Here is a 24337-nt window from a genome sequence, read left to right as displayed (position 1 = left end):
GGGGTGGGGTGGGGGGGATAGGTGTTTGAGGACACACAATGTTGATTGAGTGAACAAATTTTAGAATTGACCTTGTCTATGGTAATAGAGAATTTTAGGGAGATTTTTTTTTTTTTAATTCAAGTTGGGAGTCTGGATCAGTTTGCACGCTTCTCGTGTATTTCATTAGGTACCTATTACCTTCCACCATTACATTTATTGGGTTATAAGTGCCCATCAAGATTTGACTATATACCCCACATGTCTTAGAATGACGGGTAATTAATGTCATGATCAGTTTGCACGTACCTCGTAATTGCATTTCATCACATCCTTCATAACCAATCATTGAGTTCTAGATTCAAGACTACAACAAAAATCAGTGTATAATACTCCCTTCGTTTGAATTTGTTTGTCTAGTTTTGACTTGACACGAACTTTTGACTCTCTTGCGGTGTTAAAAGTAAAGATGTGTAGATCTTCTAGTCTTAAACATATCACTAAAAGGAAAGTAAGACAAATAAATTGAAACGAACGGAGTAATATACAGAATTGTCATATTTGTCAAGAATGAATTACAGAAACCTTTCCATTTACATGAATACATCAACATCAACATCATGAATCTCTTCTATATCTTGAATATAAAACCATCATTGGGATGTAAAAGCCTACAAAAACAAACAAAATGAACGTTAAGAATGAACAAATCACACATAATTTGAACTCAACATTCTTGAAAATTGTCAAGATGATGGTAAATTTTCGTACCGCGAATATGTTGTTATGGCCAGGATCAGCAAGATGTGACATTAGATTCTCAATAGGACCTTGTCCAGTATACACAGCTTGAAAACAAAAGCCAACGAAGGCTAACATAGCAAGTCTACCGTTCTTGATCTCCTTAGTTCTCAACACCATAACCGGTTCGGGTGATCCTCTTCCCCACATAAATGGATCAAACCATAATCCACCAGGATATCCAACATCTGTTTTTGGTTTCTTCTTGTGAGGTACTTTTGGTTCAATGTCAACACATCCTGGATTGACAATATCAGCCCATCTACGACCCTCGACCCATCCCATTAAGGCTAGTTGCACCACAAATAAAGTTGTCGAATCTGCAAAATACTCTCTTTCACCAGCATCATACCATGAAAAGTTGTCGATGAATCCAAGACTTTCGAGCCATTCTGGGATTAGAATTCCAGCTACTGCTAACATTGCCCATCTGCTGTGTATTAGCTCAGCTTGAGCAAACCATTTCAGTAACTCTGGATCAGATCCTGAAAGAACGAAAAAAAAAACAGTTATCGGTCATTAAAAGAATACAAATGAAAGGATAAATGAAATGAAAACAGAACGAATTTCTAATTTACAAGATACGGTCTATCTGGATCTAACTTCTCATCAAAAAGTAGGAGTGACCATGTCCGGGCGATTGTTTACCAAAAACACAAGCCATCATAAAGTGGTAAGACCATGTATAGAGGTTAATGCCTACTCAATGCCCGGAGGTCAAGGAAGTTGGTAACCTGATACCAGGGGAGCAAGTGACCATATTGTAACTATAACGGTCCTAAGGTAGTGAAATTACTCGTTGGATAAGTTCCGACCCTACTAAAACTTGAATCTGATATGTAATCTTCCTCATTTTTCTCCAAGAATTGCATCAAAATTCAATCTTTCTCATAATTTTCAATAGTAACTTATATGTTATGTACCTAATCCCAGTGGATCAAAGCCAAAATCTCCAGGCAAACTGCAATACAAGAACAAGAAAACAAATAAAAAATCTGCAAAATGAACCACTTAGAAAGAAGAAAATACACTAAAGACATTGCCTCCGTTTCAGTTTTTTTGTCTGGTTTTGTCTTGACACAGAATTTAAGAAAGTAAACACGACTTTCGAATCTTGTGTCTTCAGTCTCATGGTCTTAAACATGTCACGTGGAAAGTTAAAGTTGTTAAAAAAGGAAAGAGACGTCCTTTTTTTAAAAAAACAGACTAAAAAGGAAAGTAAGACAAATAAATTGAAACGGAGAAAGTACGAGGTTAATGTAACCTGCCATCAAGCCATTCTGGAGGTGAACTTCCAGGAAACCATAATGGCCTATCTGGAGGAAGTGGTTCACAAACACTTGAAACTTCTTTACCAGCATACAATCTACTTTTTTTAGACAACACGCATGTTGTAAATTTCCCAGAAAAAGTTTTTGTTGGTAGCTCCCTGAATCAAGAAAAAAACCAGAATCCGTTGAGACATAATATAATTAAGTAATTAACGATCTAATAGTTTAATCATTCAGAGGAGACGATCACGTGATTCAATATGGTAGTTATATAGGCCTAAAAGGCAAAACTGCATTTCAACGTTTGAATAATGAAAAAGAATTAGACTCACAGGTGAGAGGGTATGTTAAAACATACTACTAATATACTTGAGTAACTAAAAGTGTTCTCTCTCTAATTAAGAATTCATATGAGATTGTCACACAATCCAACATGATATATACAACCGCAACCCAAATAGCAAAAAACATTTTCACGTTTTTGATTCATGAAAAAGAATCAGACCCACAAATGAGATGACACATTAAGACATATAATATAAGCGAGTAACTAATAATGTGTTATCTCTAATAGCGTTATATTTTAGATAAAAGAGTCACACAATTCAATACAATGTATATAACTACAACCCAAAAGGCAAAAAGCATTTCCACGTGTTTGATTCATGAAAAAGAATCAGAGGCGGCAAATTGAAACATATAACATAATTGAGCAACTAAAACAACGCTCTCTCTACTAACTTAAGCTTTTAGATAAGATGGTCACACAATTTAACAAATTTTGTATTCAATATGCAACCAAATTAACAACAAAAAAAAGTTTAAAAAATGCTAAATTTATGTTACTGACCTGATTGGGATGCTAGAAAAAGCTGTGGAGTGAATGGCTAAAGCCATGGAAGAAAATGAGGACTAAAACAAAGGCAATGTGTAAATTTTTTTAAAAGAGAAATGTATAATATTTTTGGCCATCTGCTTTTTTAGGACAAAAAGCTTATCTACATAGATTGTGAAATGGATGATGAAGCATACTACAACAACACAAAAAATGGACCAATCAGAATTAGAAGATTTTTTTTTTTACAAAATTGATATGTTTTACTTGACCAGAGAGTTTATCGAAAATAGTCTCTACCTTCTCAAGATAGAATAACCCTTCTAGACCATTACACTGGATATGTCATAGTCCTTCCGTTTCATTTTACTTGACCCCTGTATCAAAAATAAATATTTCATTTAACTTTTCCATTTTCGCAAATCAAGAGAGTTTAGTTACTTTAAATAACTATATAAAGTAATATTAATTAGTTAGATTTTAAAATTCCAAAGTAACATTACTAAGATTAGTTGAATAAAATACCTCTAATTAAAATTTTCTTAAGAGTGTGTCGGATAAATTATCACTAAATATGTTTGGTAATAGTCTTTGTAAATGTCCCTAAAACCTATAGTGACATTGGATTCAATGACAATTAACTAATGTCGATAAAAAGTTTATCACTCTTTGGTAATGTGCATATGTATTACCGCTAAAAGTTATTTTTGTTGTAGTGAAATTAGATAGATTATATATTTATATCACATTAATTAATTAATTAAAATTAGTAGGAAAATATCTTGGCTATAATAATTAACAAATTAAATTTCTTTCCAAACTTAAACAAAAACAATTCTAAAATCCACCAGGTTTTCAAGTTGACTGACTTAATTGAGCATTGATGTTTGTGAAGTGATGTGCATAGTAAATTGATAACTACATTTAGCCTAATTAAATTTAACGTTTTTTGGTAGTTAAATTGATTATTTACATATTTAATTCTACTTCATTTATTAACATTTAACAAGCACCTCAAATAGATATACTCCTAAATTATCTACTACTAGCTTATTTATTTATTTCACTTTAGAACTCTTTTTTTTAGAGATCAAATTTAAAGAAAGTTTTTTTTTTCTTTTTAAGTAAAAGTGTCTAATAGGGTACCTTTTTGTTACTATAGTGAGAGTTTTATGGGTTTTTTTAATATTATATAACATAAAATTAAGTGACTTTGGTTTAAAATGAATATTATAGTTTAATGATCCTATATGAAAAATTACATTGGTTAAAAATGAATATTATGTTAAAAATGAATATTATATTGAATGTTCTTTAATTTATATTATTATTAGTTGTTTTGTGTTGTTTGATTATAGATTATAGTATTATTTGTGTTGTTCTGTTACTATTTGTTGCTTTTTTTAACTTTGTTTTTTTAACTTACATTACTTCTTTTTATAGATTGTTTTCAGAGTTTAAATATGAGAAATTGTGAAAATGTGATAGTTTAGACGTATTTTTCTCTAAACATCTATCTATATATAAAAGGAGAAGTAAAAAGTGCCACATGTCAGCACTACAAAATTTCTCCATTTTTTTGTATTAAAAATTAAAATTTTAAAATACTTTAAATATGCATTAGTTGGTTAAATTTTAAAAAATAAATTATTCTACACGTGAATAATGTTTAAATTTTTTTCTTACTTATTATCTTTTGTAATTAGAATCTATCTATATATACAAGGAAAAGTAAAAAGTTCCACATGTCAGCACACTACAAAATTTCTCCATTTTTTTGTATTAAAAATTAAAGTTTTAAATTTTAAAATACTTTAAATATGCATTAGTTGGTAATTTTAAAAAATAACTTATTCTACATGCGAATAATGTTAAAAAAAAAAATTTACTTATTTTTTTTGTAATTAGAATTACAATTAGAATATATAGTTTTATCCCATGTATTTGTGACTATAATTGTGAATAACTAACTAAATATTATCATGTTCCTTTATATATTTTCTAAAAATAATTTTTAAATCACAATTAAAATGTAAATTTGCAGCTTTTAAATACTTTCGAAATATGCAGTTTTAAATACTTTTGAAATAATTTTTAATAAAAAAAACAATGAAACTTCACAATTAAAAGAAACCGAATTTGTCACACGTTGGCTTCTTTTAAAAAAATTATAAGCAACAAATAAATAAAATTTTAAGAGCCTTTTAAAATTTTTAAAATCACAAAAAAAAACAGTCAATAATTTTAAAAAAACAAAACTGCCAATTCAAAAGTAGTGTAACTTCCACCCGTTGTGTAGTCATATAGATAGAATTTTCATTCTTTTCCACAATCTCTGTATCATTTTGCATTTATTGATTTTCTTGAAAAACTTTTAGGGGAAAAAAATTATAAATGAAAGAAGATCTTTTAAGTTTTACCAAAAAAGAAGAAGAATGCAGATCATATATTTGTTCTCAGTTTTATATTTGTGTTGTTACGAAATGAATTCGAAATGTGTTTTCAATTGATTCATCTTTTTGTTTTCTTTCTAAATTCGTATTATTTTTATCTACATTATAAAATTAGAACTATGATTTTACAGGGTTGAAGTACACTTTTATCACATATTGAAGAATTCTCAACCAGGTAAAACTCAAAATTTGAGAGTCTTTATTTCCCTTTCTATTAAATATTTTTTATCATAAATAAAATCCAAATTATGAGATTTGCTACAAGAATTCTTATAAAAAATGTTTCTCCATTTAAACTCAATTAATGTTGTCATCAATCTAAATGCATTGAAAAGGTATAGAGTTCTTCGATTAACCTTAAAAGTTTTTATTTAGTACATTAAATCATCTGATGAAATTTTTGCATTGGGAAGGTATAGAGTTCTTCGATTAACCTTAAAAGTTTTTATTTAGTACATTAAATCATCTGATGAAATTTTTTTATTTGATCATTCTTTCTTCTAAATATGTGGAAGTCATAAAATGAGAAGAAACATGTACATGTTTAATTTTGTCATTATTATATTATTATTAACCCACCATTGCACAAAATTCATTACATTCTCGAATTTTCAGTTTCAATTAATTAAATTTAGAATAGAAAACAAAAAAATTATTAAAAACTATCAATTTACAAAAAGATGCAAAAAAAATAATAAAATAAATAAAGAAACTGTCAATTGACATAATCAAAAGCTGTCAATTTACAATATTATTAAAGTTTTTTTCTAAAATTTTAATTTAAATCCTAATAATTTCTAGGACAATATTAAAAGAATTTGAAAAGAAAGAAAAGTTAATATTATTAAAAGAATTTTGAAAAGAAAGAAAAATTAATATTGAATATTTAAAATATCATATTTCATAAAACCTAATAATGGTATTTAATAAGCCGTCAATGTAATAATAATTAATTTAAACTAAAACATAAAATATAACCAGATTAGTTTAATCAAAATTAAAATTAGTTTAATTATTTAATTAGTTTTCTAATCCACGGAAAAAATTGAAGATTTTTATCATATTTTTACAATGACAGATGTAACTCGTGCTTCACATGAATTTTTGAGTTTCAGTTCACCAATTATTCTAAAATTATGACACTCTATCAAAAAGAGAAAACTCACATAGTAAATTATTGAAAAATAATTACCGCATTTTTATGATATGTTATTGAATTTTTGAGTTTCAAATTCACCAATACATTTTAAAATTATGACACTCTATCAAAAGAGAAAAACTCACACATTAAATTATTAAAAAAATTGAAATAGCGTAAAAAAAAAGGATTTGGAGTCTTTCAAATGTTTTTAACAAATAATCTTTAAAAAAATAACATAAAACTAAACTAAATAAATTGACATTTCTCTAACAATAAAAGAATTGACTTTTAATAAGTCAAAATATTGACAACCTGTATTTATTTTAAAATAATTTACAAAAAAATCAAATTAATTTATTTGAAACAAAAATAAAAAAATTACCACAATGGATGATGGAGTCTTTTTAAGAAATTAATTTATATTAAATTAGCAAAACTAATTTCAAAATATGAAAATAAAAAAAAATGCAAACATTTAGTATCTATTGCTTCATATAGTATCTATTATTTCTATCGTGATTTTGTAATAATGATTTTTTTTTCTTAAGAGCATTATTGTGAAAAGAAGCAGATTTGATAATTAAGCACCCCATAGAATGTCGTCTCTTATGCCAAATAGTGAAAGGTGATGATCATTTAGTAACTTATGATTTGAGATTTTTGAGAAAATCATATTAGTACTCAGGTGGTTAAGTATTAAGTCAATACATATTCTCGATTTGATTATTTCTTTGACCTGCTAATTAATTAGAACTAGAAGTAGGTTTTACCATTGTAATTTTACCGTCACTTACCACATAAAAAAAGTATTTATCATTGAGTTACAAAAATTAAATTAAAATATAAAATAAAAATAATATGCATCACAACATTAGTTCAATCGAGAATTTTGAAGAGTGGTTTAGTGCCCCTTATTATTTCAAATTTTAATTTTAAATTGTACATTGAATCTCTAACTGATGAAAGAGAGATATTATCGTGTATAATATATATTCGAACATAATGTATAACATAAGCACTTTCTTTTATATTATCCGCGCAACGCGCGGGTACGTATACTAGTAATATATAAATATGTCATTTAACTTGATTTCATCTGGCTTCTATGTATAAATAAACACTTAAATTTGTGTAGAATTGAATAAGTACACACATTCTATTTCATATCTTATATGATAATTCACGTTCTACACAACATAGAATGTGGGACTCATATGTATTATGACACGTAGTACGTATATATCTACTTGTTCAATTTAAGGACGTAGATGTGAGATGGGGTCCAAATAAATGGAGTATTTATGTATTACTATGTATTTTGTTTAACATGAACTTTAAGCAAAATCCTAAATAGATTAGGCTAAGTGTCACCTAGATTAACACTAAACCTTTTTATGTTGATCAAAATCAATGGACCATCAAAAACTATATTGTTCTAGTCTTCTTCTTCTTCCTTTGAATGTACTCATTCCACTAAAACCTATCACAATCTCCCTCAACCATTCCACTCATCCTGACCACTACACTTCACCTTCCAATTCTTGAAACTCCATTAATGAATCTTTAAACCCCATTGGATTTCTTGGTTTTTCTACTTGGCAATTTTTAGAAGAAAAAAAAAGTATAAAAATTGAATCTTTGATTGGTTCTAGGAATTGGGTTGTTCTTAATTTTCTGGATTAAGATCCCAAGATTAATTCTTTTTTGATATATTATATGGTGGAGACAGTAACATCGTCGTTTTGGTGGCGGTGGACGCAACCCCATCACCACCCACGTCGATGGGTGCCGTCAGTTTTCACCACCCACAAAGCCATTGTCACTGCTGTGTGGATCGCGTTCTTGGTAACCGTTTTCTGGTGGCAGGTTGATGCTACTGCCGGAATCTTGATTTTCCGGCGGGTTTTTCCGGCGAAGGAGGTACCTAAGTTCCGGCCGGTGGCGTTTAACTTGACGGACTTTGGTGGGGTTGGGGATGGTGTAACTGTTAATACGGAGGCGTTTGAGAAAGCAATATTAGCTATTGCTAAACTTGGGAAGAAAGGTGGAGGGCAGCTCAATGTGCCACCGGGATATTGGCTGACGGCGCCGTTTAATCTTACTAGCCATATGACTCTGTTCCTTGCTGAGGGAGCTGTTATATTGGGTATTGATGTAAGTTTTTAGCAAGTTTATTAATATGTTATAGCATTAAAAGTTTTAATCTTTGCTTAATGAACTTAGCAAGTTTCATGTTGTTGTTTTCATTTATGCTAATTGTATGTGGTTTCTTATTTGATTGTTTGGTTGGCTTTGCTTAGACCTTTTGAGTTTCACATAGTTCTAATTGCTTAGTGTCTATGTTGCTTGGACTCTTAAAAAATGTGAACGGGTGTGTGTCGGATCCTTCAAAAGTAGTGCCTTTTTGAAGGATTCGACACGGATGCAGGATCGTTTTTGGAGAGTCCAAGCAACATAGCTTAGTGTTACTTTGGTGGTGTTCGGGCCAGTTTGGGCGCACTTGGACTGATTTCATGGGTATTGCTACCTCCCACCAGCATATGCATCGGGTAACACTGTCCGTTGAGGCTAGGATAGATGGGAGGAAATCACCGAGCTAATTGTTTAGTGTTAGTTATGGAAGCCTTTTATGATTATTGGTGGATTGGGGAGGTAGCTTGGATTTCTCTGATACTGATAGTCCAGCTAGCTTTGGATTAATTGAGTTTATTTTGGATTGATGAAAAGTGAGAGATGCTGTTGATTTCGTTAAAATCAGTAATCAATCATCTGTTTTTAAGAAGATGATGTAGTAGAGAGAAAAGAACAGGAGAGCTATTTAAGTTGTATGTGATAAAGAAGCTGAAAGCTTAAAAGGTTACAACTACTTCACTCCAACCGTACGTAATCAAAAAAAAGAAAAACTACTTGACATCCAACCATGGTTTGCTAACACCTCAACTGTGCTATCTTTTTTACAGTTTCTATTATCTTGTGTGGATGTATTTCCGAATTTATGTTTACTGTTCAGAGGTTAGGATTAGTGCAGTTTCTTGTGATGATGGTGGCTGAGAATTCCATTTGTAGTATTCTTTGTGGATAACACTCTGGCCTTTTATATTATGATCTACCTAGTGACACCATCTCAAACGACCCGATCTTATCTGTCAGATCTGCACATCCATCTTAACATCCACTTTTTTGCAACACTCATCTAGTGGATATTTTTTCACCTTAGAGACTCAATATTCACCATGTAACAATTTTGGTTTTACAACCGTTTTGTGGAACATGCTTTTCACTTATGTCCAGTGGTGAATGTAACTAACAAACTAAGGGTTCAATTGAACCCAATATTTTCTATGGAGCTTAGTAATTTTTCAGTAAATATTATATTTGAACTTATAAGTCTAAAAGTGTATTAAGTATAGTAGTAAAATCATAAAGATTGAACCCATCAAATTAAAATTCTGAATCTTCCTCTGCTTTTGTCGGCATCCTCCTATCGCATTACACTCCCATAGCACTCATCCATTTCAACCATCCTATTTTAATTCTGTGTTCCATCTTCATATGTCTTACGGTTCTCCTAGAAGGTTCTAATATAGAGCTTAGCTATCTTTATTTTCCAACTTTTGTCAGCAAAGAGACTTTACGATCTAAAATTTTGTAGCCTTCTAGAGTCATAGCCTAATTCCTGGAGGTTATACGTTGTACATTTAAATGCCTGGGTGTTATATTTTGCTCTCTTCTTATAATTTAGATAGCACAATACGTTGGTTTGTATTTCCTCTGAGCATCTTGTGTAGCCTGCAGTCTGCTACGAGTTAGAGCCTTGAGACGACTCTCCTAAGGTTGTTATGCCGGTACGTCATAAAACGTTGATTGGCCATAAGGCCCCTACTCTAATTTTGAAGCATTGCCTCTTCTAACAAACTCAAAAGGGAGTGACATAATTTCATTGATGCCTGCAAAATCCTGTAGTTAATTCTTCATCTTGTAATTTGGTTGACCCTAACGATTTGATGTAAATTTAAGTGATTCAAGTGCAAATCGTTCCAGTGGACAAGCCAAACAGAAAGCTGGTTCTGCTTTCTGGAAAGTGGAAACAAAAGTAAAAAAGAACAAGCCAATAGACGGTTTTTCATAAACAATCCTTCTAGCACACACTAATCTGATTCATTCAAAACCAAATCCAAATATGCATTGTTAAAAAAGCAAAACAAGACAAAACCATAACTAAACAGTTTTCAGATCGAATTGCCCAGTGTGTGTGTCTCTGTGTTTGGGTTATTCATGATAGTGGAATTGAATAAGGACCTTTTCAGACAGGTGGAAGTGCATTAGAATAGCCTTGTTGCATAAAACATAGGAATTCTTTACAAATGAATTGGTTGTTCCGACTAGTTTAACTTAAGAATTATCCATTTACTAGTCAGTTCCGAGCAATGTTGTGTAGGGAACATTTTATGTGGAAACAGTTTTGCCTGCAAAGTTCCCTTTTGTTTGCAAGTTATAATTAGCCAAAGGAAAGTGAACTACAATTTTGTCACTACATTGACATTTTTCTGCCAACTTATGGAAATATTGTTCTCTCGCAATTGTTTTCTCGACTATCAAAATAACTTGATAATGTCTCATCTGGAACATGAGTAACCTCCCTTAATTTGAAGCCTGGTTTTTCATCTTTTAGTAGAGAATTAACAGCAGCTATTTTATTTCTGTATTTCTATTTCAATTTGTGGCATTCAACAGGATGAGAAGTACTGGCCTCTCATGCCTCCCCTACCTTCATATGGGTATGGAAGAGAGCATCGCGGACCACGCTATGGAAGTTTAATCCATGGACAAAAACTGAAAGACGTGATAATCACAGGTGCTTTTAACTCTGACCTCAGTTTGAAATTATAGCTTCTCAAAAACAGCTCAATGTTTTAAAATTTTAAAGTCCTTGATTTATGCCTTTTATTATTTATCGGAAACAGCCTCTCTACCCCACCAAGGTAGGGGTAAGGTATGTGTACATCCTACTCTCCCCAGACCCCACTTGTGGGATTACACTAGCTATGTAGTTAGTTGTATTGTTATCCTTTGATGATTTCTTGCTATGAGTGTTGTTTTTGCTGGAAATTTGAATCTATCTGTTTTTGGATCTTATTTTCTGTTAGTTAAGTGATGCAAATCATTGAGATCGCTCATGTTGCAAGTCCATGTATGATTCTATTGTCATAGTTTTCCTCCAGGGGCTGTCAATTGCTGGTGCTTAGTCAATAATTACTCCATAAGTACTGCTAAAGAGCTTCTTTTATAGTATTATTGTAATTGAAATTATAATCTCTTAAATGAAGGGAACTTTGGGGAGAAAGCAGGGGTGGGCATAAAAACCGGACCAAATTAATTCGGTTGGGTTCTCGGTTTTAGTGTCTTGGTATTTTGGTTAGCCGAAGAACCGAGCTTTCAGACACCAGAACTCTGTTTTCCTAGCTTTGTCGTTCATTTTATTGGCATTGCTATGCTTTAACAGCAAAACTTTACAACAACATACACATGTGATTGTGCTTCTTGTTGATTGTCCTATGTTCTAATTATTGGCATTGCGATGATCTTGGCATGTTATCAAACATATATAGTGAACTGTGTAGGCAAAGTTGATATTCAAATCATTCATCATCCAAAATATGAAGTAATGCTTCATGTAACTTGCTATATGAAGTTAAAAACGCTATATGAGCAGAATTCACATCATCTCGCGTATTCAAGAGCAAATCACCCTTTTTTCCTAGGCATTAAGGGAGTATTAATCATACTGAACCGAATTTGAAAAAATCAAACCGAACTAATTTTGGTTTGGTGTTTGATATGTACCAATGAAGAACCAAAAAATGAAGAACCAAGCACCCACCCCTAGGAGAAAGAGATGATCCAAAGTTTTCTTGTTGCCAAAAATGGAAGTGTTGTTTTCTTAATGTTTCCATCTTCATAAAAATTTCAGAGATATTTGGCTAAAAGAAACTTAACCTCTTTATTTATGGCTGCTTAATTGATTCTGCCTTCACACATTCATCGATATTCTTTATAAGATGTGCTGCATGTTTCGTAAAGGTTTAGTAATAATGAAGGCATCTTGTACCTACTACATGCTCAAATATAACTTGGCAGATTTTCTAGATTGAAGTATTCTGAATGCTTGTGAAAGTATACAGGAACATCCGCTGGATCTAATTATGCATATGTTGTTTCCATTAACAGGGCATAATGGTACTATTAATGGGCAGGGTCAAGCATGGTGGAAGAAATTCCGGCAGAAGCTTCTTAACCATACCCGAGGACCGCTCGTGCAGATCATGTGGTCTACTGACATACTAATATCAAATATAACTTTACAAGATTCTCCCTTTTGGACACTCCATCCATATGACTGCAAGAATGTAACAATCAGGAATGTTACCATCTTGGCACCCATTGCTGGGGCTCCGAATACTGATGGCATAGATCCAGGTGAGTCTTTGATAGGTTTAGTTATATTTAAGGGTTAGTTAAGGCATAGCAAAAATAGACATATCTATTTTGCTATCATATTTTCCCTGCTTCAAAAATTTCTCTGCTGAATCGAGGGTCTATTGGAAACAGCCTCCCTACGCCACAAAGGTAGGGGTAAGGTCTGCGTACATCCTATCCTTCCCAGACCCCACTTGTAGGACTACATTGGGTATGTTGTTGTTGGTTAAGCAGCTCAAGTTTTGACATATTAATTTGCTGTATCTTTCAGTTCAATGCGATCCTTTTTTAGCAAAAAGATTAAGTTCTGGACAGGGTTTTGCTGAAATGCGTGTCTTATGTTGACATTACTCTAAAAAACTCTAATATTCACTCAGTATAAGCTTCTAATGTATTTTAATGGAGTGAGCAGATTCTTGTGAAGATGTGTTGATAGAGAACTGTTACATCAGCGTTGGTGATGATGGCATCGCAATAAAGAGTGGATGGGATCAGTATGGAATTGCTTATGGACGTCCTTCAAAGAATATACTCATTCGAAATCTTGTCATCCGTTCCAATGTCAGGTGAGGTTTCCATATAGGCATGATCATTTACATTTCTTTCATGATTGGATGTGTCTGACAACAATTGCATCCGGGGGTGTTATAGATGTTCAAAAAATCAAATCCCTTTTTTCTCTTCTTACATTTGAGCAAATGTTCTTTGAGCATTGACAGTTGGCCTGCTGATCAGCCACTTGTTGGTTTGATGAGGCATAACCTTTTTTTGGTCAATGATCGTTTTAGTAATGTCTTACAACTATTATCGGACTGAAGTTTTGTTGATTGATTGTCGCTAAGGCATAACACATAAAGAGACACTCAAACTTGGCCTCAGCTGGCAAGTGAGCATTCCAACTTTGAGAGTGCACATATAGACACCTCAACTTGTCTTCCACTGTGTGTCAGTTAAACACTCCAACGTACAAAATAATCATCTAGAATCCAAAAATTGTGTCACGTCAGCTTAGAGTGTCCGTGAGACACAATGGGGACGAATTGGAGTGTTTAGTTGCCCGTTGAGGTGTCTAGATGTGCACTCACAAAGTTGGAGTGCTTGCCAGTGGCAGTGGAGGCCATGTTTGAGTATATATTTATGTTTTATGCCAATATATTACTAGGAACTAACTCTGAGTGAACGACATGGCAGTGCCGGTGTATCAATAGGAAGTGAGATGTCTGGTGGAGTGTCAAATGTCACTGTGGAAAACCTCTTTATCTGGAACTCGAGACGTGGTGTACGCATCAAAACAGCACCTGGAAGAGGAGGATACGTTCGAGATATAACATACAAGAACTTGACATTTGAAAACGTTAGGGTGGGAATTGTCATCAAAACAGATTACAATGAACATGCTGACGAGAGTTTTGACCCCAAAGCTGTCCCATTACTGGAAAACATAAGCTACACAACAATCCACGGTGAGGGAGTTCGCGTGCCTGTTCAAATCCACGGTAGCAAAGAAATCTGGGTGAGAAACGTCACTTTCAGAGATATGTCTGTTGGGTTAACGTACAAGAAGAAGCATATATTCCAGTGTGCTTACGTTCAAGGTCGTGTTATAGGGACTATCTTCCCTGCCCCTTGCAAGAACCTCGATCTATATGACGAACAAGGACATCTGATCAGACGTTCTGATGCTCAAAACGCAACAGACATAGATTATGACATTTGAACTGATTCCACGGACTGCCTGCATAGTGGGAGCTTAGTGCACCGGGCTGTGCTTCTTTTTTTTTAACATTTTGTTCTCTGCATTATACATACAGAAAGAAGTCCTTTTGATGTATTCAAACCCACAGATCCAATGTAAAGAACAGTTCCTTTGTTCCTGTACAGAATCTTTGTTCCATAAAGTTAATGTTTTTACTAGTCTTTTATGGTACATTAGTTTGGCTATTGTCACGCGTTCAAGCTATGGAAACATCCTCTAGTAGAAATGTTAGTAAGGTTGCAAATATAATAGATTCTTGTGATCCGGCTCTTCATCGGGTCCTTGTGTCCTCTAGTCCACCAGACTTTTTTTTTGACATTAGTTTGGCTATTGTCGGGGTCACAAGCTATGGAAACACTCTCGTAGAATTGCAGGATAAAGTTACGTACAATAGATCTTTGTGGTTCGATCCTTCCTCCGACTATGTACATAGTGGGAGTTTAATGCATTGGGCTATGTTTTTTATATTTGTTTTGGTTATTGTCATTGGTTCGAGCTGTGGAAACACTCTCTTGTAGAAATACTAGATAAGGCTACGTATAATAAAATCTTTGTGGTCCGGTTTTTCTTTGGGTTCCATACATAGCGAAAATTTAGTGCATCAAACCGTCTTTTTTTACATTAATTTGGCTACTATTTGATTAAAACCAAAGTGACATATTTCTTTTATTACTATTATTTTCGTTAAATTCCTTTTATTTATTATCATTGTTCTCATCAAATCTGGCAAATAGTTTATTAAATATTTGACGGAAATAAAAAATATTCACTTTTAACAAACTTAAAAGAAACAAAACTACTCAAGAATATATAAACTGAATCCTCATCGATAAACATGACTTTTAATTCCTATACAATCACTTAATTTAAATTTTAATAAAATAATTACTATTATTAGTAGGAAAGAAGATTTTGCATATAATTTATTTTTTTATCTTCCCTTTTTCCAGGAAGGTACACTTATGCCACAATTTTCAAATATAGGAAAGTGCATGGAAATTGTTTAACTCCATTAAGATAAATGTGGTGGTTTAAAAAAATTGTCTTCTTCCCTACAAAAGAGAATATATTAAAGATATATAATTAAAAAAATGAAAAATTTTACTCAACAATCTAGATTCTTTAAGCATTACTTTTGCAACAATAATTTAAGACATGGAGTATTTTTTAAAAATAAAAATAAATTGTAACATTATTTAACTACTTTCAATTAAATATTAGTAGAATTTGTTGTCCCGTCAATTTGAATTCACATTGAATAAAAGAATCTATAATTAAAGAGTTTCTTCATTTCCAAAATTTGCACTTGAGATTTATGTTTAAAAATGGGATCGAAATTTAATCGAGTCTACTTATAAATATTGTAAACAAGATTTTTCATATTAATACAACCGCGGCTAGGGTTTACTCGGAGAATACATTTTGCAAGAAAATTCATCTATTTTATAAGATTTTATTATGACAGATCGATAACTCAGAGCCGTTAATCTTTTAACTAGTATTTAAAAATTAAATATTACTACAAATATTTTTTTATACTTTTGTTCTATTTGTGAAAAGGAAGTAAAAAGGAATAAGCTAAGAGGTCATTGTTTCAAGATGTTTCCTGGAAACATCACCAAGTGTACAACACTATCTAGATTCCATTTTCATCCCGTGTTTGATATTCATATTATTTTATATGGTATTCGATATTTCAAAACATTACCAGTACAACTTTTTTATCTCTCCCAAACTTCACTTATGAAATTTCACTAGATATGTTATTATCGTTATACTTATAACTCGAACTCGACATATCTAATTAAAAATAACGTGATTTTATTCATTTCACCGTAATCCTCGGCGGTTCAAATATGTATTGAATGAGTCACCTATCTTATTTTGTCCAATGCCTCGTGCAACATGTGTTAGCACTATATTTATTGTATATACTTTTTTCTATAGATATATAGGACACCCATATTTATGATTCATTGTCCTATTTTGTGTATCTTTTTTTTTCTCTTGAATTATTTCAACACGTACAGGCACATTTATTCTTGTTTGACAATAATAAATATTCTACCAACATAAGTTATGGCGGGATGATTTAGAATTTTTTATATTTAATCGGAAGTTTTGAGTTTAAATTTTTAAAAATAAAAATAATCAATTGGGAGTGTTTCCGCTAGAAATGTGTGTATAATATATAATTAACGAGAATTCAATAACCTTTGTATATGCATTAAGATATTTATTAAATATTTTACTATAAATTTAAATATATTATAACTTGAGATCACGGTAAGAATTTGTAGACTGCCTTAGTACGTAGTCTTTGTTGTGTTTCATTTGCTTATTACTAACTTTTCGCGATTAATCACATCTGACTCCTAAAGAATTTGATCCTTTTAATGATAAATATAAATTAACAATGACAACATTATTATCATGATTATTCAAACTAATGATTAAAAACACGTTTAAAGTATTATTATTTTCGCGAGTTTCACATATTAACTATAAATTGTTTTTTTTCTTGCATGAACTATCACTATATTTCATTTTCTTACCTGAACTATCATCATCTATGTATTAAAACACACATTGAAGTTAACTAAGTACGTCGACATCTATCTATTGTTTCGTTTTCATACCTTAACTATCATAATCTATTAAATTAAGTGTATTTTAATACGTAGAAAATACTTGTTCAAGTAAAAAAAAAAAAAGTAAACAACTGAAAATTATGATGTGAAACTCGCAAAAATATGATAATTCAATATTATTGTTATTATTAGTTGTGTGCTAGAGTGAAGTAAAGATAATATAAAGATTAAGGAGCACAAGTTGGTGGAATAAATTAAAAATATCAGATTATATGCTAAGCTTAATTAAAAACATTATTTAACAAGTCACAATTAATAGGCTATATATAGCTTTTAGGTGAAGGACTTATATATTATTTAAATCACAAATGGAAAATATAAGGACAATTCGAGAATATTATAGACCAAATCAACAACACGTTATTACTAATTATTTCTTATAATAAAAATAAATAATCCAAGCACTCAAAAAAGAATTTGGAGGTATGAATTATTATTTTTTAAATACTTTAGAGTCAACTAATTTGGGACCATGAACTCATATAAGTCATACTCTGCGGAATTTCCATTTAATTAAAGATAATATTTGTACTATTTTTGTTTCTCAAAATTGATTTACTATAGTTCCAATTTTATGTCAAACATGTGATTGGATAAATGAAATTCTAGAAAAAAACTTGACTTTTCTTGTGATACATTTTCTTTTATGTTGAATAAGTAAACGATCCAAATTAATCACTTTTATGTAGTTTTCTTGATGGTGATTTTTTTTTTGATAAGATCATAGAGATAGGGTATTACATATCAATCCATTTATGATATTTCTTTCTTCGTTCATTTTTATTTATTTAGTATTACAAATAAAGAGATGATGATAAAAAACACACCTGAACAATTACTTTCCAATGAGTTTCACACTTCAACTATCAAATAATTAATTTTGAGGTGTGTTTTAATTCATAGATGATAATAATTTCGGTAAGAAAAAAAAGAATAACTAATAATTAACATGTGAAACTGACAAAAAATAATTGTTCATGTGTGTTTTTTATTTTAACTCACAAATGAATTTTCATTTTTTATTTATTCACTTTAGTATATCGAAGAAAAAAACACTATTTATTATTTTGTTATTGGTATCAACTCACACATATAAGTATATCAAATCAATGAATATATAATCATTAATATGAATATACAATAATATCACTTAAACATTATGAATTAATATATATATATTCACTATTTAAATTATTTAAATACAAGAAATTACATAAATTTAGTATAAATAACTAATGATGATAAATACTTTTTTCGTCTCAAAATATGTCACGAGTAAAATGGTGTTACATTTTAAATAAATGGTACTACAACTTTAATGCCCCTTTATGTACTAGCCGCTACTTAATATGTCACGAGTAAAATGGTACAACTTTAATGGTGTTAGATTTTAAATAAATTGATGGAGGCCACGTGAATTTACCTTTCGTACCTTTATATATGTGGATATAAATCTATCTCTTAATTCTTCTCTTCTAATATTTTATCGTGATTCAAGAATAACGTTTTTCTCAAATAAAATAATGTGAATTTTTTTGAGATTATTTATTCTTCGTAAAAGGATTTTGTGGATTTTAAGTATTTGATTGTCAAGAAAAGTTCGGTCACATTTCACTATAATAAAAATAGTTTTTAGCGGCAATACATCTGTACATTAACAAAGAATGCTAGTGTCTTTACCGACATTAGTTAATTGGCATTGAATTTGATGTCGCTGCTAATTGCCTCTAAAAGAACACATCTAGTGGCAATTCAGCTATTGTTATTAATTAATTGTCGGTAAATATCATTTTTGGTGTAGTGTCTTGATATGATCTTTGTGATCAATATTTTATGAGTTTATAGACTTTTCGAGATGCATATTCAAGTGAGGTGGGGTTTAGGTAAATTAAAGTAGTATCCAAAAATCCTAATTGAATTAAAAACTTCTCTGGTAGAATCCCACAAAATCTCAAATGTAAACGCCCCATAATTTTGTAATGTTTGAAATAACAAAATTTTGTTTGACAAGTGGATTTATCGTAATTCAAGTCAATCGTCATTAAGTTATCGGCGGATAATGATAATTAGTTGATTATACTAATGAATAATTATATAAAGTCACTTGAAATTCTTAGATGGAAGTTAGAGGCTGAAGGGAGCTTTTGAAACAAAAATCTTAAGTGACGGTTTATTATAAAGAAGTTTTGACATAAAATATTATTTACGATTTGATTAGGAATGAGCATATCTTACAATATATAAGGAGTTAGAGGACATTTTACATAGTTCTACGGTCTAGTTTTCAACGGACTAAATCATTTGTCAACCTGACATCGGAATAAAGAACTATAACTATTTTACGACAGGTTGTCCAACCAAATCAGGTCACGGATCAGGTACTAGAACATAAATTAAGAAATACCAATTCAAATTGTGTATTTTTATTTGCAAATTCACTATCTTGATTTGATATAAGTAATACTTTCGTAATTAAGTTTATTTTGCCTTTCGAAAGAAATTCGAAGATTGTGAAACCTCATTTTCAAGCACCTTCAAAAATTGACCTTTTTTTTTCTTAGGATATATTTAGTAAGAATAGATTCAATAAAGGCAATTCATTTATTCATAGCTATCCAACGATATTTGTCGATCCAATTACTGATAAAATACCATATTAATAACCTCAACTTAACATAATCATCAACTTCGCTTCTCCTTAATTAACTTTCATGGTCATCCAATTTTAGATATATTGTGTCCTAAATAAATCTAACTATTATTATTTGAACTTTTAGAATATTTCTTTCCTAGAAGTTTACCACTATCACACTTTTAAATATGTATCAAAATTGTAACCAGAAAATATAAAATAAAATTAAGTTATTTTAATAGTCAATTACTATAAGTTGAAGGATTATTCAGACATTATTGAAAGAACAAAAGAAAAAAGAAACTAAGAGAAAGTTAACAGAAAAGAGAGTGAATCTTATTAGCTCAATTATTGACTATCTAAATTTTACATTGTACTATAGTGTGTAACCATTTCATTAAAAAAAAACTCTTACAAATAAATTGATTCTTTTTATAGACCAAGCATATAATTTATTTATTTTTTATATGAGTGATGGTATGATTCAATCTCAGCACCGGTCTCTCCACTACCCAGAGAAAAAAGAGTTCGCGGATGGATTGGCAACACTCCAAAATTCTGTTAAAATATATGATCATCTCATCTAAAAAGCGTAAAATATTAATTGTATTATTAACGGCTTGTTGATAAGTATTTGATTCCACAACTTCGAATCTCCTCCCTCATTTCCCTTTCTCCTACCCCCGAAAGGGCAAATATCGTAAATATAAAGAAGAATAAGGGCAATTTACAAAATATAAGGTAACCAAGGAACACGCAATATACAGTGTCTTTTTTTTTATTTTCCCAAGAAAGAATACAAAACGTGTTTGAAATATGTCTTTTTACTTTTTTCTTTTTTTGTTTTTGTCATTTAATTATTTCATTTCCTTTTCAAAATCAAACAGAAAAGTAATTCAAACAAACATGTGTTTCTCATTAATAATAAAAAAAAATTAAAAAAAAAACCCACAGCCCACCCCCTCTACCCTACCCCACCCCCTTATATATACACATTATACTCAAAACATTATTCTTCATCCAAACAGTTCACAAAAGCATTTCTTGCTATTTCAACTTTTCAAATATTTCATTTTTTGTTGCCGGAAAAACAAGATGGGGTCATCGGAAAATGTGGATTCCGGCAAGGTGACCGGACAGAAATCTCAGTTTTCTCAGACTTGTAACCTTTTGAGCCAATTCTTGAAGAAAAAAGGTTCTGTTGGAGATCTTAATAATCTTGGTATCTACAAAACTACTTTTGAACCAACCGGTATGTTCTTTTTTTTTTTTTTTGAAAAAAATGTAATTTTTTTAACTTTATAGATGTAATTTTAACTTAAACTGTTTGGCTCTCAAAAAACATAAAGTGTGCATAAATTGGAATAGAGGAAGTAGCTTTTTTTTTGGTTGTTGAAAGGATTTGTTCATGTTTCTGGTTGCAAAGATTGTAGCTTTTTTTGGTTTTGGGGAGTATTTGTTCATGTTTCTTGTTGCAAAGATTGTAGCTTTTTTGGTTTTTGAAAGGATTTGTTCATGTTTATGGTTGTAAAGATTGTAGCTTTTGGGTTTTTTAAAAGTATTTATTGTTCGGAAACAGCCTCTCTACCTTCTCGAGGTATTGGTAAGGTCTGTGTATATTATATCCTTCCCATAGCAACTACTGGTCGTAGATTTTGAAATTGAAACTTGAGTTTTTGAAGTTGTGTTTGGATGCGTATTTTACTTGAAAATAATTGAAGTTTTGTGAGTGAAAGACGAAAGTCTGGGATCAATTTTTGGGAACTTGAAAATATTTGAAGATCTGATCATATTTCATGATCAAGTAGATATTTGAACATTAAGTTTCAAAATTTATGTTTTTGGAAGTATTTTTCTCATGTTTCTGGTTGCAAAGATGAGCTACAAGTTTGTTAACGAGTTCAACATAACTCAATAGTTTTGGTCAAAACTTTTTATTTGTGTTTAAAATTTTTACTTAATAGGTAAATAGTACTAATTAATAGAACAATAAACTATCTTTTCTGAAATTTAGAACTCATAAAATCGAGATCCTAACTCCGCCTCTCCTTTTTGGTTTTTGGAAATAGTTTTTCATGTTTATGGTTGCAAAGATTGTAGCTAATCTAAGCAGGGCGGAGCTACAAGTTCAACACAACTCAATAGCTTTTGATCAAAACTTAAAAACTTTTAAACACAAATACAAACAGTTTTCTTGAAAATCCTTATAAACTCGAAATTCTAATTCCGCTATGTTCTTATGTTTCTGGTTACAAAGATTGTAACTTTTTCATTTTTGGTTTCTGAAACTGATGAAACTTTCCATGTTTCTTGAAAACAGGATCTCAACAAACAGCTACCACCACTACAACTACTATGAATTTGTTGCCAATGATTGAGAAATCAAGTGATTCATCGTCGTCATCGTCGTCCGTTGAAACAAATCCTCAAAAACCCATGAATCTTTTCCCTCAAGAATTTGATTTCTCCAAAGAACAATCCACAAAAAAGACTGAATCTTGGAAATTTGATCAACCAGAAAAGGCACAAATGACCATTTTTTATGGTGGACAAGTCATTGTTTTTGATGATTTTCCAGCTGATAAAGCAAATGAGATCATGAAATTAGCCAACAAACAAAACCCCACAAACAACTTCACTTATACTATGATGAAGAATCAAAAAACATCTGATCAATCTGGTGCAAATTTTGGTAACAAATTGATTCAAGAACTCCCAAAGTGTCAAGTGTCAATGCCACAGCCTTCTGTTGCTGATTTACCAATCGCGAGGCGGAATTCACTTACAAGATTCTTGGAGAAAAGGAAAGATAGAGTAACATCAATTGCACCATACCAAATCTCCAGCAACAAGAAATCCAAGAATGAGGAAAACAAGGCATGGTTGGGATTAGGTGCTCAATTTGTTAAAACTGAGCAATACTTTTAGTTACTATTCTTGGATTTTCATTTTTTGATGATTGAAGAAGGGGAGTCTTGACGTGACGTAACTGGTAAAGTTAGTGTTATGCGATCAAGATGTATCAGGTTCGAGCTGTGGAAAGGTGTCAGAGCTTAGTACACCAGATTGACCTGAAGATTATAGGCCTATTGCTTTGATATACTACTATTAGATGACCAAGTTTTTGGTTTTTTTTTTTCTTTCTTTTTTTGGTTGGATTCAAGATTGATTGAAGCCACTTTGATCTAACTATGAAATATTATTTTTAACATTTTTTTGTAATCAAGACTAAGGATGTTTGTTGTTAAGTACCTCATATCATATATATATGTACTATTATTTAAACTCATCAAGGTTCATTGCTTTTGTTTTTAGTGTCTTAAGTCAAGTTACTTTGTCTTTCTATTTGTATTTGTGTTGTGATTTTCTTGTATGGTCTTGGGTTTTTTCTTGAAATAAAGCAATAAATTGATATCATTTTCAAGATTTGAACTTATGGGATGAGCTCAAAGTACTGCTCGAACTCTTCAAAAATGTAAATCGGGGTCGTGTCAATCCTTCAATAGTAATACACTTTGGAGGATCTAACACGAATACAACATCATTTTTGGAAATTTTGAGCAACATACACTTAAATCGTAGGTTCGAAAATCATACAAGATCAGAGTTCAAATTCTAATAGAAACATGAATTGTTAGGTGATTTATTTTAACCTTGATGTGTCAAGTTATTAAGTGTTTAGTGAAATAGTCAACTTACACAACCAACTTGTCTAGACATCACCATTATAAAAAAAAAATGCATATACAAAATAATATGAACTTAAAAATGGGAAATGGAAATAATAATCAAACAAGGTACACCTATTTGTAGGGTAAGGTCAAAGATGCCTGCTAGAAATTTTATATTATGATTTATAATTTAATATGTGTTTCACATGATATGTTATATTGTATAATTGGTTTGGTATGACCATATTGTTGGCCTCCAATAATTGACCAAATACATAATTTCAGAAAATTTTGCACATTTTACTTTGTTCTTCTTGGCCAAACTCTAATAATGTTTACAATACCCAATTAAAGTCAGAAATTGGTGGCTTTTCTTCATTCAATTAAATGCACTCATTATCATTACGAAAATGAAATGACGTCTTGATTTGGTACGAGATCAAGACTCCTTACGATTTACATCAACGATAGTATTGAGTGGCAAGAGATTGATTGAAATGGCAGATCCAAACTCTATAATAACATATATTTCATTTACCAATTTCCTATTTTTTTTAAATTCAATTGAAAAGGCCATTTAGCTAAAGAACATTTGTAATGTGACCATAAAACATATTTATCTCCCCTCAAATTTGACCAAATCTTCCCCTTCATATTCTTACATTCAACC

At 31.0% G+C, this 24337-nt stretch overlaps 3 protein-coding genes across 3 annotated transcripts; 2 read left to right on the top strand and 1 right to left on the bottom strand.

The window, feature by feature from the left end:
* Positions 1-493: 493 nt before the first annotated feature.
* On the bottom strand, positions 494-3023 carry LOC102580711 (chlorophyll a-b binding protein, chloroplastic). Its single transcript, XM_006345196.2, has 5 exons — positions 2902-3023; positions 2045-2209; positions 1704-1741; positions 751-1265; positions 494-650 (listed from the first exon to the last, which is right to left on the bottom strand). The coding sequence occupies exons 1-5, from the start codon at positions 2946-2948 to the stop codon at positions 633-635; spliced, it is 783 nt and encodes a 260-aa protein (XP_006345258.1). The 5' UTR covers positions 2949-3023; the 3' UTR covers positions 494-632.
* Positions 3024-7826: 4803 nt separating this feature from the next.
* LOC102580373 (probable polygalacturonase) lies at positions 7827-14884 on the top strand. Its single transcript, XM_006345195.2, has 5 exons — positions 7827-8634; positions 11215-11335; positions 12709-12957; positions 13370-13523; positions 14149-14884. The coding sequence occupies exons 1-5, from the start codon at positions 8197-8199 to the stop codon at positions 14672-14674; spliced, it is 1488 nt and encodes a 495-aa protein (XP_006345257.1). The 5' UTR covers positions 7827-8196; the 3' UTR covers positions 14675-14884.
* Positions 14885-21004: 6120 nt separating this feature from the next.
* LOC102580049 (protein TIFY 10A) lies at positions 21005-23310 on the top strand. Its single transcript, XM_006345194.2, has 2 exons — positions 21005-21248; positions 22317-23310. The coding sequence occupies exons 1-2, from the start codon at positions 21092-21094 to the stop codon at positions 22922-22924; spliced, it is 765 nt and encodes a 254-aa protein (XP_006345256.1). The 5' UTR covers positions 21005-21091; the 3' UTR covers positions 22925-23310.
* Positions 23311-24337: the final 1027 nt, after the last annotated feature.

The sequence above is a fragment of the Solanum tuberosum genome, unplaced genomic scaffold (assembly GCF_000226075.1).
Source record: "Solanum tuberosum cultivar DM 1-3 516 R44 unplaced genomic scaffold, SolTub_3.0 scf00063, whole genome shotgun sequence".
Classification (NCBI taxonomy): Eukaryota; Viridiplantae; Streptophyta; class Magnoliopsida; order Solanales; family Solanaceae; genus Solanum; species Solanum tuberosum.
Note: the sequence above shows the minus strand (reverse complement) of the source record. Positions and strands in the feature narration are given on the sequence as shown.

Coding starts and splice junctions, on each gene's coding strand:
- LOC102580373 (XM_006345195.2), top strand. CDS start 8,197: ATGGTGGAGACAGTAACATCGTCGTTTTGGTGGCGGTGGACGCAACCC. Junction 8,635..11,214: donor CTGTTATATTGGGTATTGAT/GTAAGTTTTTAG, acceptor GGCATTCAACAG/GATGAGAAGTACTGGCCTCT. Junction 13,524..14,148: donor GTCATCCGTTCCAATGTCAG/GTGAGGTTTCCA, acceptor ACGACATGGCAG/TGCCGGTGTATCAATAGGAA.
- LOC102580711 (XM_006345196.2), bottom strand. CDS start 2,948: ATGGCTTTAGCCATTCACTCCACAGCTTTTTCTAGCATCCCAATCAG. Junction 1,742..2,044: donor CCAGAATGGCTTGATGGCAG/GTTACATTAACC, acceptor CTTGTATTGCAG/TTTGCCTGGAGATTTTGGCT. Junction 1,266..1,703: donor CTTTGATCCACTGGGATTAG/GTACATAACATA, acceptor TCGTTCTTTCAG/GATCTGATCCAGAGTTACTG.
- LOC102580049 (XM_006345194.2), top strand. CDS start 21,092: ATGGGGTCATCGGAAAATGTGGATTCCGGCAAGGTGACCGGACAGAAA. Junction 21,249..22,316: donor AACTACTTTTGAACCAACCG/GTATGTTCTTTT, acceptor TCTTGAAAACAG/GATCTCAACAAACAGCTACC.